We start from the raw sequence: 17,303 nt of genomic DNA, 5'->3' as shown, positions 1-17,303 counted from the left end.
ATCTCACTGTCTCAAGGTTGATTCAGCCTTCCATCCTTCCGAGGTGGGTAAAATGAGGACCCAGATTGTTGGGGGCAACAGGCTGACTCTGTAAACCGCTTAGAGAGGGCTGTAAAGCACTGTGAAGTGGTATATAAGTCTTAAGTGCTATTGCTATTGCTAACTCTGCCCACTGCCAGGAGTTCAATCCTGAGAGGCTCAAGGTAGCCTTCCATCCTTCCAAGGTTGGGAAAACGAGGACCCAGATTGTTGGGGGCAATGTGCTGACTCTTTAAAACCCCTTAGAGAGGGCTGTAAAAGCACTACAAAGCCGTATATCAGTCTAAGCGCTATTGCAAAGTGCTATTTCGCAGCATTAGAAACTTTCCGTGCGAGATATTCCCATAAATCCACAAATCAAGGAACCATTTTTCTACCTATCTATCAAGGCAATCGATACAATTATGATCAATTGATCATCTTTAAATCCCCAAACCCAGTGTTGCCCAATCAGGGGAAACCAGCCACAATCCAGAAGGAGTTGCTTTCGCCCTGTGAACTTTCTCAAACTTGGCACGTGTCTGGTATGTATTGAATAACTTGCCTTCCACAGGCCTCGGGTGCCTTCGTTCTGATAAATATTCATGAAATTCCCAAACATGCCGCCTTCGATGAGACTTCCTTGGGCTTGCATTCTGATCTAGGATTTATCGGGGACGGGAAAGAAGACCAAAAAAAAAAGACAAATCAGAAAAGGTGCCATATTTTGATCGTCCTCCAGTTCTTCCATGATGAAATGAGAAGGCATCTTGGCGTATCTTGGAGCCGTCAATCAAAACAGCTCACTGACATCCATCTGGCTTACCTGTAACTCTAAACCAGGGGTGGGCAGGTTAATTTCAAAGGGGGGCTTTGAGAGGTCATTTTTGGTGTCTTGCCCTTTGGTGGAGGAAAAATACACCCAGGAAGAGAAATCAGAAAAGAAACCAATAGAAAATAATGGAATGTGCAGAAATGAGTACATTGATATTAGCAATTAGAGAGCAAGAAGAAAAAGAATATTATAAAATGTGGGATTTATTTTATCAATGGTTAGAAAAATAGTGAAACGAAATACATTGCAACATAAATATAAAACTAAACTAAATATAATACAATGAAGTATGTTATAGTTGTATATTATGGAAGGAATTATAATATGAATTAGGACTTGTAAAAGTTGAGATTTGCTCGAAAAGGATGATGTGAACTTGCAATTAAAGTCTTACGATGTTTAAATAATAATATAATATGATATGAATAGTTGATCTATATAATATGAATTTTAATTTAACTTAAGAGTGAAAGACTGTTGATATTGTGCACAAGAGATATGCACCAACTGACACACTGTACAATTGAAAGGTTTTATTTGTTGTTTTATGTTTGTGTTTGTTTATGTTTGTTGTTAAAACTAAAAAAAAAAAAATATTCCCCCCAAAAAGAGAACACGATATTGGCAGTGGTTCGCTCTCCAAGCTCATTTCCAAAACCCGAGCTGCAAGTATTTTCTATTATTTCAAGAACAGGGTATCTCTGCCCACTTTTGGCTATGGCTCAGCTTACTCCTGTTTAAAATGTGAACATGTGAGGTTGCAGTTCTTGGCAGAAGAAAAGTCGTCTCTTCTATATCGTATGTTTTACACCCAAATAATTCTTCTCGTTGGCTTGGAAAAGGAAAACACAACACAAAGAGGTTGCTGAGTATTGAAAGGATTCCAAAGGGAAAAAAAACGAACGAAGTACGAAAGGGAAAATCCATCGCCAACATGTAAAATGCTTAAAAATGAGCATACATGGGAAGCCAGTTGGGTCTAGCGGTTAAAACAATGGGGTTGAAACCAGGAAACGGGGAGTTGTAGTCCTGCACTAGACATGGAAGCCAACTGGGTGATTGGGGGCCAATCATCAGGAGATGGTGAGTTGTAGTACTGGGTTAGCTACAAAAGCCATCTGGGTGACTTTAGCCAGTCTCACTTGTTAGGAATATAAGTCACCTAACAGGTATTTGGGTTGAAAATATATAAACCAGGATAAACGTTTCAATACTGCCTCTTTAAGGGAATGCTTAAAGTGTAATTAGGTGTGGTTTCTCAAACGGCCATAAGATGGAGCCAGAAACCTGGGTTGTTGGAGAGTATTGCCGTTCTTCCTAATTGACTGATATTCGTGGATTTGATGTAACTCTAATACTGAACTGTTTTTGACACTGGACTTTGTTATTGGATTATCCCTGGATTGAAAACTGACTGATTTAACCTGTGAATGACTTTGGACTGCTTATCTTGAACTTTGCTTAAACCTTTCTGGAAGTAAAAAACCTACATTTACTGTACAGTGTATCTGTGTGCTGTGTGTGTATTATTCAAACACTTCTCTCAAATAAGCCTCCCTGTATGCGCTCATTCTCCTAATGGGGGATTACCTCAACATCACTCTCTCAACCCAATTCACCTCACAGGGTTGTTGTCCTGTGAAAAATAGAAGGGAGAAGGAGTATTAAATAATGTATGTTTGCTGCCTTGAGTTGTTAACAAAAAACAAGAAAGATGGGAAAGAGAGAGAGAGAAAGAGAGAGGGAAAGAAGGGAGGGAGTAAAGAAGGAAGGAAGGAAGGAAGGAAGGAAGGAAGGAAGGAAGGAAGGAAGGAAGGAAGGAAGGAAGGAAGGAAGGAAGGAAGATCCTACATTAAGGGGAAAAATATTTCTTCCAGAACTGGTACAAGGCCTCTGATTGAAAAACAGAAAAAAGCTTCATAAATAAGAAAAACTCTCTTCCTCTCCCTCTCTCTCTTTCTCTCTCTCCCTTTCCTGCTCTCCCTCTCCCTCTCTCTCTCTTTGTTTAAGAGAAAGAGAGAATATATCTATTTATCTATCTACATAATCTATCTACATACCAACCTATCTACTCTATCTACCTACCCTATATCTATCTATCTATCTATCTATCTATCTATCTATCTATCTATCTATCATCTATCTGTCTGTCTGTCTGTCTATCTATCAATCTATCTATCTTCTATCTGTCTGTCTGTCTATCTATCTATCTATCTATCTTCTATCTGTCTATCTATCTATCTATCTATCATCTATCTTCTATCTGTCTGTCTATCTATCTATCTATCTATCTATCTTCTATCTATCTTCTTTCTATCTATCTATCATCTATCTATCTATCTATCTATCATCTATCTATCTATCTATCTATCTATCTATCTATCTATCTATCTATCTATCTATCTATCTTCTTTCTATCTATCTATCTATCTATCTATCTATCTATCTATCTATCTATCTATCTATCTATCTATCTATCTATCATCTATCTATCTATCTATCTATCTATCTATCTATCTATCTATCATCTATCTATCTATCATCATCTATCTATCTATCTATCTATCTATCTATCTATCTATCTATCTATCTATCTATCTATCTATCTATCTATCTATCTTTTATCTATCTATCTATCTATCTATCTATCTATCTATCTATCTATCTATCTATCTGTCTGTCTGTCTGTCTATCTATCTATCTATCTATCTATCTATCTATCTATCTATCTTTTATCTATCTATCTATCTATCTATCTATCTATCTATCTATCTATCTATCTATCTATCTATCTATCTATCTATCTATCTATCTTTCCCTCACCCCCAACACCTCTCTCTATTTCTCTACTCCTCCTCCTTCTAGACGGCTAGAAAAATGGCCGACTTCTCTTAAAAGTCTGGCCAAAGCCCTGCAAAAGTAACCCAAGGAAGCGTGGAATTGGGCTGAGAGTTATTTCTCCCAATTCCCCCAGAATAAATAACTCCAATAAATCCAGCATGCTGGTGTGGAGCCCTTTAAGAAATGCCTCGACCTCACAGCAGGCAAAGCTCGTATAATGGGAGAGCCAGAGGAAGGAGAACAATCTTAAATTAGATACTACTAACACGCTCAAGTATTTTTTACTCATGACCTGCTGGAGTACAGATAAAGTGGAGGGGGCAGTTTTCCCTCCTTATGATGACCCCAACAGAGGGTTCCCTTCTGGATAATACATACAGATACAGATTTAACAGGTAATCAGAGTTGGAAGGGACCTTGGAGGTCATCTAGTCCAACCCCCTGCCCAAGCGGGAGACCCGACACCAGGGGTGTCAAACTCAAGGCCCGGGGGCCAGATCTGGCCTGCGGGGTGATTAGATCTGGCCTGCAGGGCCACCCTGGAAACGGCGAAAGACTGGCCTGCGGTGCCTCTGCCAGCCAAAACAGAACTCAGGTTGGCTGCCCACAGCCCTCTTGAGCTCTGTTTTCATGGGCAGAGGGTTACTTCCAGGAGGCCGTTGCAGCCGAAAACGGAGCTCCGGAGCCTGTTTGCTCTGGCCGAGGGCTCGGGCCGCCACAGGCACCCCTGACACGAGGGATGTCGAGCTGACCACACCCACGCTGGCCCTCCGAGGTAAAATACAATCCTGATGCGGCCTTCAATGATATCGAGTTTGACACCCCTGCCCTACACCATTTCTGACCAATGGCAGTCCAGTCTCTTCTTGAAACTCTCAAGTGATGAACAACGCAAGAAGAAAAAGGAAAGAAAAGAGCTGGGCCCGGCAGAAATTGCCTTTGCGATTCTTAATAGTGTAAACAAAAAAGAGAGAGAGAGATTTAAGTTAGCAAATGGTTGTTAAGTCCAGGCAGTCCTCGAGTTACAGCCACAATGGAGCCCTGCATTTCTGCTGCTAAGTGAGAGACCCTTGTTAAGTGACCTTTGTCCCATTTTATGAGCTTTCCTGCCATTAGTTGTTAAGCGAATCCCTGCACTTAACACGGTCGTTGAGTGAATCTGGCTTCCCCATTTGAGGTTGATCATCAGAAAGTCGCAAAAGGGGACCCCCCCGGGGACACAACGACTGTTATAAATCCGAGTCAATTTGCTGACTGTCCGAATTTGGATCAAGTAAACATGGCGATGCTGCGGCAGTCATTAAGTGTGAAAAACGGGGCTAACTTTTTGCAGGGCCGTTGTAACTTCGGTCACTATACGAACTGTCGTAAGTCGAGGACCACCTGTGTATAGAAAGTCCCAGCTTGCTGCTCAATGCTTAAAAAGGACCAAGGCTGCTTTTATGGGCAGACAGAGAAAACTAGGACCAAGGCTGGTTTTATGGGGAGACAGAGAAAATTACAACCAGGTGGAATAATTAATATTGGGTGGGATGAGATACAGGCAGTCTGAGATGACCCAAAGGGGCGTGGCCCAAAGGCAACACAGTCAAATAAGCAATAAGAGTCCCTTTATTATCTCCAACTTTGCCCCCAAGGTCCAGGTTACCTTCGGGCTGGAGAAAAAGTCTCCCAGGAACAGCCTTTGGCTGCAGAGAATGAAGTCCAAAACAGGGTAAACAAAAACTGTAACTTAAAGTCCAAACAAACCAAGCTGAAGTAATTAGTTTGGCAGGGCAGAAGCAAGAATTTCAGACTGGAAGGCACGGCAAAACTCACACAGTTGGGAAGACGCCAGGAACACAGATAAGCCACGACGATACCAAATAATTCACGATTTGCTCCCAACAGCTTGCTGCGCGCAGCTTCCCTTTTTAAACACAGTTTCCAACTGTAGCTAATGAAGGGAATCAAGACCCTTTCCTCCCCCATAGGACACACAACTCACGTTGCTCCCTTCTCCGTTCCTCCCTGCATGTTCTAGGATGAAGAGGGGGTGGGCCTGGGTCTTCCTCTGAACTCCCTCTCCCTTGTTCTGCCCAGCCGGCCTTTGCCCTTCCCATAGCCAATGGAGCCACCCTCCCAGTCCCTGTCAGCTGTCTGACTTCCTCCTCCGAGCCAGATTCCGACAGGGGCATGATACAATCCTTGACTTGCAACTCTTGCTATAGTAACTATTTGAAGTTGCGATGGCACCGAAAAAAAGTGACTTACAACCATTTCCCCACACATACAACCCCACAATCACGTGGTCCAAATTCAGAGGCTTGGCAACTGGCACGTACTTATGACGGTTGCTTTGTCCCGGGGTCATGGGATCCCTTTTTGTCACCTCCTGACAATGGGGGGGGGGGGAAGCAGTTTCACTTAGCAACCATGAGACTAACTTAACGACTGCAGTGATTCCCTTGACGACGACGGCAAGAAAGTCCGTCAATCTCAAATAACAGACTGGATTTTAATAGGAAGTGGACTTGGAGCAGGGACGAAATCTGGCCACTGTTGTGGCCCGCCAGCGGCTGGTGGAGCTGGCGGGCCACAACAGCGGGTGGGGGGGGGGACAACCTGGGCCGGGTCTGGAGGCTGAGGAAGGCCTGGAGGAGGGTTCTGCATCAGAGCCAGAGATGGGGGCTAGGGCACGCTGGCAGTCCTCAGCGGCCTTGGGGCTCAGACAGCAGTGAGGTGGGGCAACTTCTGGAACCGGTTCCCAGCCTGAGCATGTGCAGAGCTGCCAAAAGGAAGGAATAATTAAGAACTCGGGGTCGACGTGGGAGTAAGGCCACAGGTGAACGATGAATGGCCCCTCCCATCAGGATTAAAAGAGGAGCAAAAGGGGAGGGGCCTTTTGCAGGAAACCACTCGCTCGTTAGTTCGTTCGTTCCAGCCTCGTGGAGATTTGTCTGTATAACCGAGCCCTTCCCTGTCAGCACTGAGTGTGGAATTTTACCGGGTAGCATTCCAGGATTGATAAAGGTCTGAGCTCATTAGTCTACCTTTGCGGGACTGTTTGCCAAGCTGTTGGCTGACTGTGAATGAACTACATTCACCTTAATGTAATAAAAGAGGTTTTTGCCGGGAGTCCGAATTGACGGAGGGCTGTTTGGGGAGGCCTCGGACAGAACAGCCGCATCCATCAAGCCAACAGGTGGTAGGAGGGTCTCCAGGCCCCTCCTCCTCTTATTCCTTGGGCAAAAAATCTGAGACATTTCTGAAAGCTCTCGACTCTCATTCCAGAGAGGTGACACAGGAAGTTAGAAGGGCTAATAATATCCAAGTCCAGATGGTGATATTTAAAAACTGGCTTAGCCGCAGGCCCCTTGTAAGGTCCTGAGAAGACCACTAACAAGGACTTAAGGCTAATTAGCTTTCGCTTTAAATTGGGCTTTAGAGACCGGCTGAAAATTTCTGTGGTGACGAAAACCGTAACAATCTATGTCACTTATTTACATCGAATTATACACATTATTTTTCTGTAACACAGCTAAGAAGCAAGGACTGACTTCCTATTCTTCTGGGTGACGTTATTTCAAAAGGCGAACCTCAAAAGTACAGACCGTCCTTAACTTATGACCGCAATTCACGTAGCAAAAATTTCTGTGGCTACACAAAACATTTATCGAGTGAGTTTTGCCCGATTGTACGGCTTTTCTTGGCACAGCTGTTAATCCCTGCAGTTGTTATGCTAGTTGTAACGGTTGTTAAATGGATCTGGTTTCCTCACTGTCTTTGATTGTCAGAAGGTCACAAAAGGGGAATCGCACAACCCTGGGACAATGCAACCCGTCGTAAATATGAGTCAGGGGCCAAACTGTCTGAATTTTGATCCTACGATTTGCGGGGATGCTGCAAACAGCCGTAAGTGTGAAACGTGTCACTTTTTCAGTGCTGTTGTAGTTTTGAACGGCCACTAAATGAACCGTTGTTAAGTCAAGGTCTGCCTGTAATCATCTTCTTTTAATGACCCCATAATCCCTTGCAGGGTGGAGTCGGGGAAACTGAATGAATGGAGCTGAGTATTTGACTGGCCGGATGCCCTTCCTGTCACCAGTGCAGAGTTTTGTTCAGCCGATATATTCTCATTGTGCCAAGAGAGAGAAATATCTGCCTCTAACCTAGGATCGAACTCACAGCCTCCTGATTGTGAGGTGAGAGTTCTACCTCTAGGCCACCCCACCACTCAAGGGCTGCCTGTAATCTGACCTCCAAAATAGCCAGCATCGCCAACCCTCTTTGATTTATTCCATCCAAAACAGTTTCGGTTTTGAGTTTTAAACGTGCAAGTTTTTTTTGGGGGGGGGTGTCCCTCGGAAATTCACCGTCGACTAGCTGCCTCCTGCTTTATCTGAAGCATGGTTGGCCCTTGGATGCAAACTGAAATGAAACGGAAGGCCAAGAACTTACCTTCAGCACATCGGTGGGGTTCGCAATGGAAGAGGAAATGACTCCAGACAGAATCCCACACAAGACATTGACAGCCAGAGTTTCGTCTGTATCAGAGGGGAAAAAATTCATTACGCTCAAGGTTTATATTTGGGCGTCCGAACTAGTTTTAATTAGACCCTGAAGTTTTCTTGGCACAGGTTTTTTTTTTTTTTTTTTTTGGAAGCGTCTTAATACCATGGGAGTTTTTAAGGAGAAATTGTTTGAGATCTAGGAAAGCAGAAACTAGAACTAAGAAGAAATTTCCTGACAGGGAAAACAATTAATCAGCGGAACAGTTTGCATCCAGATGTTGTGAATGCTCCAACGTTGGAAGTTTTTTAGGAAGAGATTGGACAACCATTTGTTTGAAGTGGTGTAGGGTTTCCTGCCTAAGGAGGGGGCTGGACTAGAAGACCTCCAAGGTCCCTTCCAATTCTGTGGTCCCAAAGGTGCTCTTTTTCAGGAGACAACTGGACTTCTTTGAAGGTGCTTCGCTTCTCATCCAAGAAGCTTCTTCAGTTCTGACAGGATAATGGGGGAATGGAAGGATTATCCTATCCACGATCCCGTCAGAGCTGAGGAAGCTCCTTCTTCCTGCAACCCAACAGGACAGACACGGACTCCAGGGAGTAATTAGGACTGCAGAAAAAAAACAATGGCTACCAACCTACCTTCCATGGAGGAGGACCTGTATCCTGCACGAGTCATAGAGGGCTGTGAAAATATTTACACACCCCTCACGTGCCGGACATAAACTGTTTCAACTCCTTCCCTCAAAATGACTCTATAGAGCCCTGCACACCAGAACAACTAGACACAAGGGGAGTTTTTCCCTGAATGCCATCACTCCGCTAAACAAATAATTCCCTCAACACTGTCCAACTATTTACAAAGTCTGCACTACTAACACTATTAATCTTCTCATCACTCCTTATCGCCCATCCCCTCCCACTTGGGACTGTAACTTTGTAACTTTATATTGACTGTCTGCTAGTATAATTTGATTGCTTATTGTATCCTATGACTATCATTAAGTGTTGGACCTGATGATTCTTGACTCTTGACAAATGTATCTTTTATGGACACTGAGAGCATTTGCAGCAAGACAAATTCCTTGTGTGTCCAATCACACTTGGCCAATAAAAAGAATTCCATCTATCTATCTGGATGAGAAGCAAAACGTCTTCAAAAGAAAAAAAAAACCAGAAAGTCCAGGTGCCTCCTGAAAAAAGCACCTTTGGGACTACCATTACTTGGATGAGGGAGAATCTGTACAGACTTTTAGCTATACAATTTGGGGTTGGAATGGGGTGGGAGCAGGAATGGATTTCCAGAGGGGAAAAAGTTGCAGACTACAGGAACCATTTGCACCACTCAGGGGACCTTGAGGACACAGAGAACCCCCAAGTGGCCTCAACGACTCTCTAAAAGGATGTCAATGACCAGTTGTTTGCCAGGAGTATAAATCCTTCCCTTCCTACCCTCCAGTCAGAGCTGAAGAAGCTTTTTGGGTGAGAAGCGAAACATCTTCAAAAGAAGAAACAAGAAAGTCCACTTACCTCCTGACAAAAAGCACCTTTAAGACAAGCATGACCTGGAGGACGGAGAATCTCTACAGACTTCCATCGGTTATTCTCTTAGCTGACCCCCTGCATTAAAACTCTTCTAGTTTCCTATATTCTTTGCTCTGACCTCTCTTTATCTTTGATCTAAGAAATGCATCTTGGATCTGGGAGGTGTGGGGGGGGAATACCTGCTTACCTTCTGGCCGTTCGATAAATATCCTTTTCAAGCTCTGATAAGTGCCTATTTTTATGGTCCCGTAAGAGGCCTGGCGCAGCATAGCGGGCGCTATTCTGCAAGAGGAAAACACAGGCATTAATCAAATCAGGGGTCTGGCTCTCCTGCGGTCTTCTAAACACCTAATATACTTAGTCCTCCACTTAGGCAAGAAAAACCCAAAAGACACATACAGACTGGGTGAAACCAGGCTCAATAGCAGGAACTGGGAGAGGGATCTTGGGAGTCGTAGTGGACAATCAGCCAAATAGGAGCCAGCCGTGTGCAGCAGCTGCCAAAAAAGCTAATGCAATCCTAAATTGCATTAACAGAGGGATACAATAGAGATCCAGTGAGCTACTAATAACACTCTATAAAGCCTTAGTAAAGCCACACCTAGAGTACGGCATCCAGTGTTGGCCACCACATTATAAAAAGGATGGTGAGACTCTAGAACGAGTGCAGAGAAGAGCAACCAGGATGATGAGGGGACTCAAGACTAAAACATACGATGAAAGGTTGCAGGAACTGGGCCTGGCTAGTCTAGGGAAGAGAAGGACCAGGGGAGACAGGATAGCATCTTCCAATATTTGAGGGGCTGCTACAGAGAGGAGGAAGGGGGTCAAGCTATTTTTGAAAGCACCTGAAGGCCAGACAAGGAATAATGGATGGAAACTGATCAAGGAGAGATTCAACCTGGAAATAAGGAGAAACTTTCTGACAGGGAGAACAATCAACCCATGGAACAGAAGTTGCCTTCAGAAGTTGTGGGAGCATCATCACTGGAGGCTTTCAGGAAGAGATTGGGCTGCCATTTATCAGAAATGGTGTAGTAGGGTCTCCTGCTTGGGCAGGTGGTTGGACTAGATGACCTATAAAGGTCCCTTCCAATTCTGATTATCTGTTACCTGTTAATACTCCAGGTGAGGAAGTTATAACCACATTGGTGGCAGCAGAAGAGTTCAGGAGGCTCCAAGGATAGTTGGCAACCAGCATAAATTAAAAGAGATTTCTATTTCGTGATTTGCTATTTTTGAATCTCTCTTGGTCGCTGTTTGGACTAGGCCTTGCTGTTTTCTTGGCAAGGTTTTTCCAAAATGATCTGTCCTTCCCTTTTTCTCCTTCCTAGGGCTGAGAGATGGTAATTGGCTCCAAATCATCCAGGTAGGTTTCATGCCTAAGATTGGACCAGAACTCACAGTCTCCAGGTTTCTAATAAGGGGCCTTAAGCACTACACCAAATTGTCTCTCTTATATCTGTTATGACCGGTTGAATCAACTGTTGCTGGAAGCAGTTCTTGGGAAGGAATATGGACTTCTAAAAACTCAGACCCAAATTTGACTCCCAAGGGAATTTATGAAGAATCTATAAATGTAGAAATCACCAACAATTGTATGCAAAGCAGGAGAAACAAACATGCATCTTTTCCAAAAGTTTTTCCTCCCCAGAATTTTGAAGTTAAATGTTCCGGAGAAAAAATAGAGAATTTTAGGGAACACAAAACTTTTCTAGAATAGTTCAGCCTGTTCATAACCAATCTTATTGGGAATGTATGCATGTGGGTGTTTGTGTAAATGCACACTACAGGAAGAAAAGGTTCAGAACATCCCAAACTTTAAAAGCCATGTTTGCACCCAAAAACACAATTTTGAATCCAATTCACCAGTTCTCATCAAAGCATTAAATGACTTTTTCCTCAATGGGGAATGCCAAGTTAATACCAATTAACCCACTAGGAAAATAAACTAGGATGTGACTCAGAATTAGGTCCAAAAATTAGGTCTAAGATAATCTAAAACCCCAGTTTGAGGGGCCAATTTGGCCTACTGGTTAAGGCATCAGGCTAGAAACCAAGAGACTGTGAATTCTAGTCCACAAAACCAATTGGGTGACCCTGGGCCAGTCATTTTCTCTCAGCCCTAAGAAGGAAGCAATGGCAAACCACTTCTGGAAACCCTTGCCAAGAAAACTGCAAAGATTTGTCCAGGCTGTCTCCGAGAACTGGTTACGATTAAAAGGGTGAAAAATAAAAAAATATAGCATGCTGCACACACGTTTGTGACTCATGTCAGGATTCCGGCAGTTGCCCTAATTAAAATCATGAGCCTCAAGCCAAGCTTCACAAACTTCAAAGGATTTATTAGAGGTGAACATGTCAGCATGACCTGGATGTAGCCGATTCTGAGACACGTAATTCACTGTCACCCTTAACCCTGGTTTCCCCCCCCCCCCCCACTCTCTGGGTGTATCATAATTCATATTCTCCAATGAAACAGGTTCATAGCCAAGAGTCATCAATCATATTCTCCAATTAAGAGATTTGTGGGGCAAAAACTCCAGTCGCTTAGTTACAATCTTTGCAAGATACAAATGGAATGCACTTTTGGTTCCAAACTGGTGCATTGCTCTTTCAAATCCCCCCCGCCCCTTCTGTTCGTGGCAACTCTAAAACTCTAACACAAAAACTATTTAACAACCTAGAGACACATCTGCACATTTCAACAATGCACAAAACAGACAAGGTTAGAAGTCTTACCCAGAGTATAAAGCTTTCAATCCTTCTTCCCTGACTATTTTCACTAACGCGTGAAGCATTCCACGGTAGCGGATGTCTTTATGCTTGGCGTCGTTTTTCTGGCCTTGGATCTGCAGCCGTGTTTTCGTCAGATCGATTGGGAAAGTTCCTTCAGGCCCAAGAGAGAATTGGTTAGTTCGTGAATTATAAATTTACAGACTTGCAGGCATTCCAGAATGAAGCAAACCTAATGTCAAACTCCTAAAACATTCCCAAGCCTCTTTTAGTAGTTGCCATAAAAAAAAGGAGGGAAGGAAATCTGGAAGAGCAGTTTGAAAGCAAAAGTACATTCTGTGATGACCCAAAGGGGCCTGACACAAAAGTAACAGAGTCACAAAAGTAGGTAAAGTCCCTTTAATACCTCCAACTTGGCCCCCCCAATGTCCAATTATTTTCAGCTGGAGAGAAAATTCTCCCAAGAACAGTCTTTAAAGGGAAGAAATTCAGCCTGAACCCAAAGTATATATAAATTATAAATAAAAACCAACACAAACCACGCTGCAGCAATTAACGGGATAGGGCAGGAAAAGGAATTGCAGACTTCAAAGAATAACAAAACACACAGAGTTGGGAGGAGGCAAAAACCCAGATAAGCCTCAACAAACAAAGATAATGCACACTTTGCTTCCAGCAAGGTGCTGTGCACAAACGCCCTTTTAAAATCCTGTTTTTCCAGCTGCAGCTAATGAAGGGAATCAGGGCCCTTTCCTCTCCCGTAAGCCACACAACTCACATTGCTCCCTTCTCTGTTCCTCCCTGCATGCCCTAGGATGAAGAGGGGGTGGGCCTGGGTCTTTCTCTGAATGCCCAGCCGGACTGTGCCCTTCCCCAGTTTCCTCCACAGCCTCCAGAGCCACACTCCCACTCCGTCAGCTGTTCAACCTCCCCCTCAGAATCAGATTCCAACAGGGGCATGACACATTCCAACTCTTATCTTTAAAAGATTATAACTAAAATACCAGAGTTTTTGCCCGCGAATATATTTAATTGGAGAACGTGATGACACCCAGCCCTTGAAGGGGCTCAGCTGGAGAATCTGATTTATGACACACCCAGGGGGGAGAGGGAAAACAGGGTCACAGGGGACTGGAAATGACGTAGGCCAGAGTTAGCTTGCTGTCAGGATTTCAGCAATCACTCTAATTAAACCATGATTCTCGAGCCAAACTTCAAAAAACTTCAGAGGATTCATTAGAGGCGACATACTGGCACTTTCCCTATATGTGGTAGCATAGGATGGTTTTGATCCATCAACCTCTGGGTTATGGGCCCAACACACTTCCGCTGTGCCACTCCGCTCTGGTTTCTGACATAAATTGGACAGAATATACATGTGTGTTTGTGTGTGGTGTGTGCACGTGTGCCTGTTTAAATAACCTGCATACCCAGGATGGAGGGGGCCCTTAAATTTATAAACATAGCTAATTTCATTAAAAATAAAAATATGCTTTTATCAAACCCTTCAAACTATCTATAATTTATCGAACCCTTCAAATCATCTATATTCAAATTCTCTATAATTCAAATCCTCCATCAATTTGCTATTCCCCATTCCGTTGTCTGTTAGAATAACTGGATATTGTTGTTATTGTATATATGCCAGAGTTTTGTTCAAGGCACTATGAATATTTGAAGTGTGAAACACACACTCACACACACACAAAACTATTAACAATAACAAATAATGTTATTATTACAAATGATGTTGAAAGAAAAATAGGAGCCATAATTGCATTCCACAGGCTGGGAGCAAGCTTTAGTACATTCCTAGCAAGATATGATAATATTCTGACTGCTTTTGCAAACATCTAGTTACGCTGGAGACTTAGAAATTTTGTTTCTGTGCTAAAGTATTAATTTCCTGCCTTTTATATATATAATTAAAAAAAAACTGGATACTTCCTCACTTTTCTCCTTTCCCCATTTTATACTGTATCAAAATTCAATCACAATGTAGATCTCCTTTGAAAGAAACTTAGTTTTAAGAAAGTTAAAATTCCCTTTTTCAGAAATATGTCTTCCTTTTAAAATTCCATTTTTAAAACTCAAGATTTATAGCTCAGCAGAACCAAATTCCTCGTGCTGAAAAGGAAAAAAAAAAAGGAAAAGGAAGGACATGCATTTATGAGTAGCAATGTAATTGAGGTCCCTTAACTATGCTTTTAAAATAAGGTTTATCTCCATAACGATTAAGGCCACATTTCATTACCCAACTAAAAAAATATTTCATTCATGGTTTGCAAGCAAACTACCAACTTCCAACTTCTTCAACCTTGAGATACAGCTATTGAATTATTGTGCTCATTCCAATATTTTTGCTCATTAAAACCTGCCACCTTTTAGTTAAAGAAATAGGGATACGAGCACAATATAGGTCATCCTTGATGTACAACAGTTCGCTTAGTTTGAAGTTGCAACACCACTGAAAAGGACTTATGACTGTTTTTCACACTTATGACCATTGTAGTGTCTCCACGGTGATGTGATCAAAATTCAAGCGCTTGGCAACTGACTCGTACTTACGACAGTTGCAGTATTCTGGAGTCATTTTTGCAAACTCGGGAAACTAGAGCAACTTTGTTAACAACTGCCGTGGTTCGCTTAACAACTCTAGCAAAAACAAAAAAGGTCAGATCATGAGGCAAAATTCACTTAACCAAGGTCTCATTTAGCCACAGAAATTTGTGGCTCAATTGTGGCCGTTTAAAAAGTCGAGGACTTTTTAAAAAGTGAACAGGTTGCAAAAGCATTAAATTGGATGTTGGCCCCTCTCTTGCAGGATCAACTTTAGTTACACACAGTTAAATAAGCAAGAAGAGTCCCTTTAATTATCTCCAACTTTGCCCCCAATGTCCAGGCTACCTTTGGCTGGAGAAAATCTCAAGAACAGCCTCTAAGTAGAGAAAATCCAGTCCAAAACAAGGTACACACAAACTGTAACTTAAACTCCAAACAAACCAAACTGAAGTAATTAACTTGACAGGCCAGGAGAAGGAATTTCAGACTTCAAAACATGGCAAAACTCACACAGTTGGGAAGACACCAGGAACCAGATAAGCCTCAATGATACCAGATAATTCACGATTTGCACCCAGTAACTTGCTGTGTGCAAACTCCCTTTTTAAACACTGTGTTCCCAGCTTCAGCTAATGAAAGGAATCAGGGCCCTTTCCTCCCCCGTAAGCCATGCAACTCACGTTGCTCCCTTCTCCATTCCTCCCTGCGTGCCCTAGGATGAAGAGAGGGGTGGGCCTGGGTCTTCCTCGGAACTCCTTCTCCCTTGTTCTCCCTCTTCCCTGCTCTGCCCAGCCGGACGGTGCCCTTCCCCAGTTTCTTCCATAGTCAACGGAGCCACACTCCCATTCCCTGTCAGCTGCTCGGCCTCCCCCTCCGAGTCAGATTCCGACAGAGGCATGACACTGAGCTTGCAAGGACTTTAGTGCCAAGGCCTGTCGGCGTGCAAGGAGTCAGTTCCAAGTTCATTAAACACCTGCATTGGGCGGTTTTCTAAATTAGCAGTAATCTCATCTGATTATCTCACGAGTTCAAATACCTACCACATTCTGCAGTGATGGAAGCCAGGCCTCCGTAGACGAATGGCTTCCAGTTCAAAGCCGCCATGCTCCTGAGTGACTCCTCCCTCTGCAAGAGACAACAAAACAACAAGGACACACGGTTCTTAAAAGCACCCTCCTATGGCATGCCTTTCTGTGGGAAACTGGGAAACCCAGGCAATCATATTTCCATAGGCATCTTATCAGGGACTCTCTATTAACCAATTGGAAAAAAGTACGTAAAAACTTTATCTAAAAATACCGATTTGGCTATCTCCAATGGAAGCGATAGTACACCCTAATAATTTGGATATAACTAAAATGATTAAGTACGAAAATTTATTAGAGCCACAAGGAAAACTGAAAACCCGACAAGAATTACAAGAGCGAGGATTTAAAATTGATCAGTGGGTGTACCTTCAAATTCATAGTAGATATAAACAAGATATTAAGGATTTTGGAATCTACAATAAATTACAGACTTTAGACAAAATTCTATTAGGACCGAGCAAAAAAATATATCTAAATTTTACAAACATTTATTAGAAACTGAACTAGAACAAGAAATTGTCAAAGGAAATATGATTGCGTGGAGCAGAAACGTGGGACGGAGCATTACTCTAGCAGAATGGGAAAGGATCTGGAACAGGAACATTAAGATCACAAAATCAGCAGCTTATAAAGAAAACGCATATAAAATGTTTTATAGATGGCACCTGCCCCCTTCGAGATTGGCGAAGATGCACCCCAACACGAGCCCCAATTGTTGGAAATGTCAAAGCATAGAAGGTACCTTCTTCCATTTGTGGTGGTCGTGCAAGGAAACCCAGAAGTACTGGCAAAAAATTAGGCGCTGGCTAGAGGAAATAACCAAGGAACAAATAGAGTACAAACCAGAGTCCTTCCTTCTAGGAATTTTCGATAAACAAATACCCAAAAATCGAAGTATATTGTAATTCATATCTTAACCCCAGCCAGACTGGCATTTGCCCAGTGCTGGAAATTACCTTCCATTCCCACTGAAACATATGGTTATTCAGAAAATTTTACAATGCGCGAAATGGACAAACTAACCCAAGCACTAAAAATAAAGAATCCTCATCCTATTACAACAATTGGAATCCTTTGTATAATTGGCTAAACCAAAGATAGATCACCTCTAGGAAAATTATGGCCGAGGGCCTCCGAAGCAGAGATAAAGAAAAGCACCGCCTTGATACTTTTGAAGAAGAAAGGATC

The 17,303-nt window shown here is 42.8% G+C and overlaps 2 protein-coding genes across 3 annotated transcripts in view; one reads left to right on the top strand and one right to left on the bottom strand.

The window, feature by feature from the left end:
- ATOH8 (atonal bHLH transcription factor 8) overlaps positions 1-17,303 on the top strand; it is a 249,058-nt gene that overhangs the window by 118,520 nt on the left and 113,235 nt on the right. The gene's annotated exons all lie outside the window — the stretch shown is intronic.
- SLC25A30 (solute carrier family 25 member 30) overlaps positions 1-17,303 on the bottom strand; it is a 38,849-nt gene that overhangs the window by 16,655 nt on the left and 4,891 nt on the right. For both annotated transcript variants that reach the window (XM_087967610.1, XM_087967611.1), the window contains exons 2-6: positions 16,068-16,152; positions 12,472-12,619; positions 9,917-10,011; positions 8,135-8,220; positions 580-679 (exon numbers count right to left, since the gene is read on the bottom strand). In XM_087967610.1, coding sequence (XP_087823736.1) covers positions 580-679; positions 8,135-8,220; positions 9,917-10,011; positions 12,472-12,619; positions 16,068-16,152 — 514 coding nt within the window. The remainder of the gene's footprint in view (positions 1-579; positions 680-8,134; positions 8,221-9,916; positions 10,012-12,471; positions 12,620-16,067; positions 16,153-17,303) is intronic.

The sequence above is a fragment of the Notechis scutatus genome, chromosome 5 (assembly GCF_049901735.1).
Source record: "Notechis scutatus isolate UNSWTSFEM ecotype Mainland chromosome 5, rNotScu1.2, whole genome shotgun sequence".
Lineage (NCBI taxonomy): Eukaryota > Metazoa > Chordata > Lepidosauria > Squamata > Elapidae > Notechis > Notechis scutatus.
Note: the sequence above shows the minus strand (reverse complement) of the source record. Positions and strands in the feature narration are given on the sequence as shown.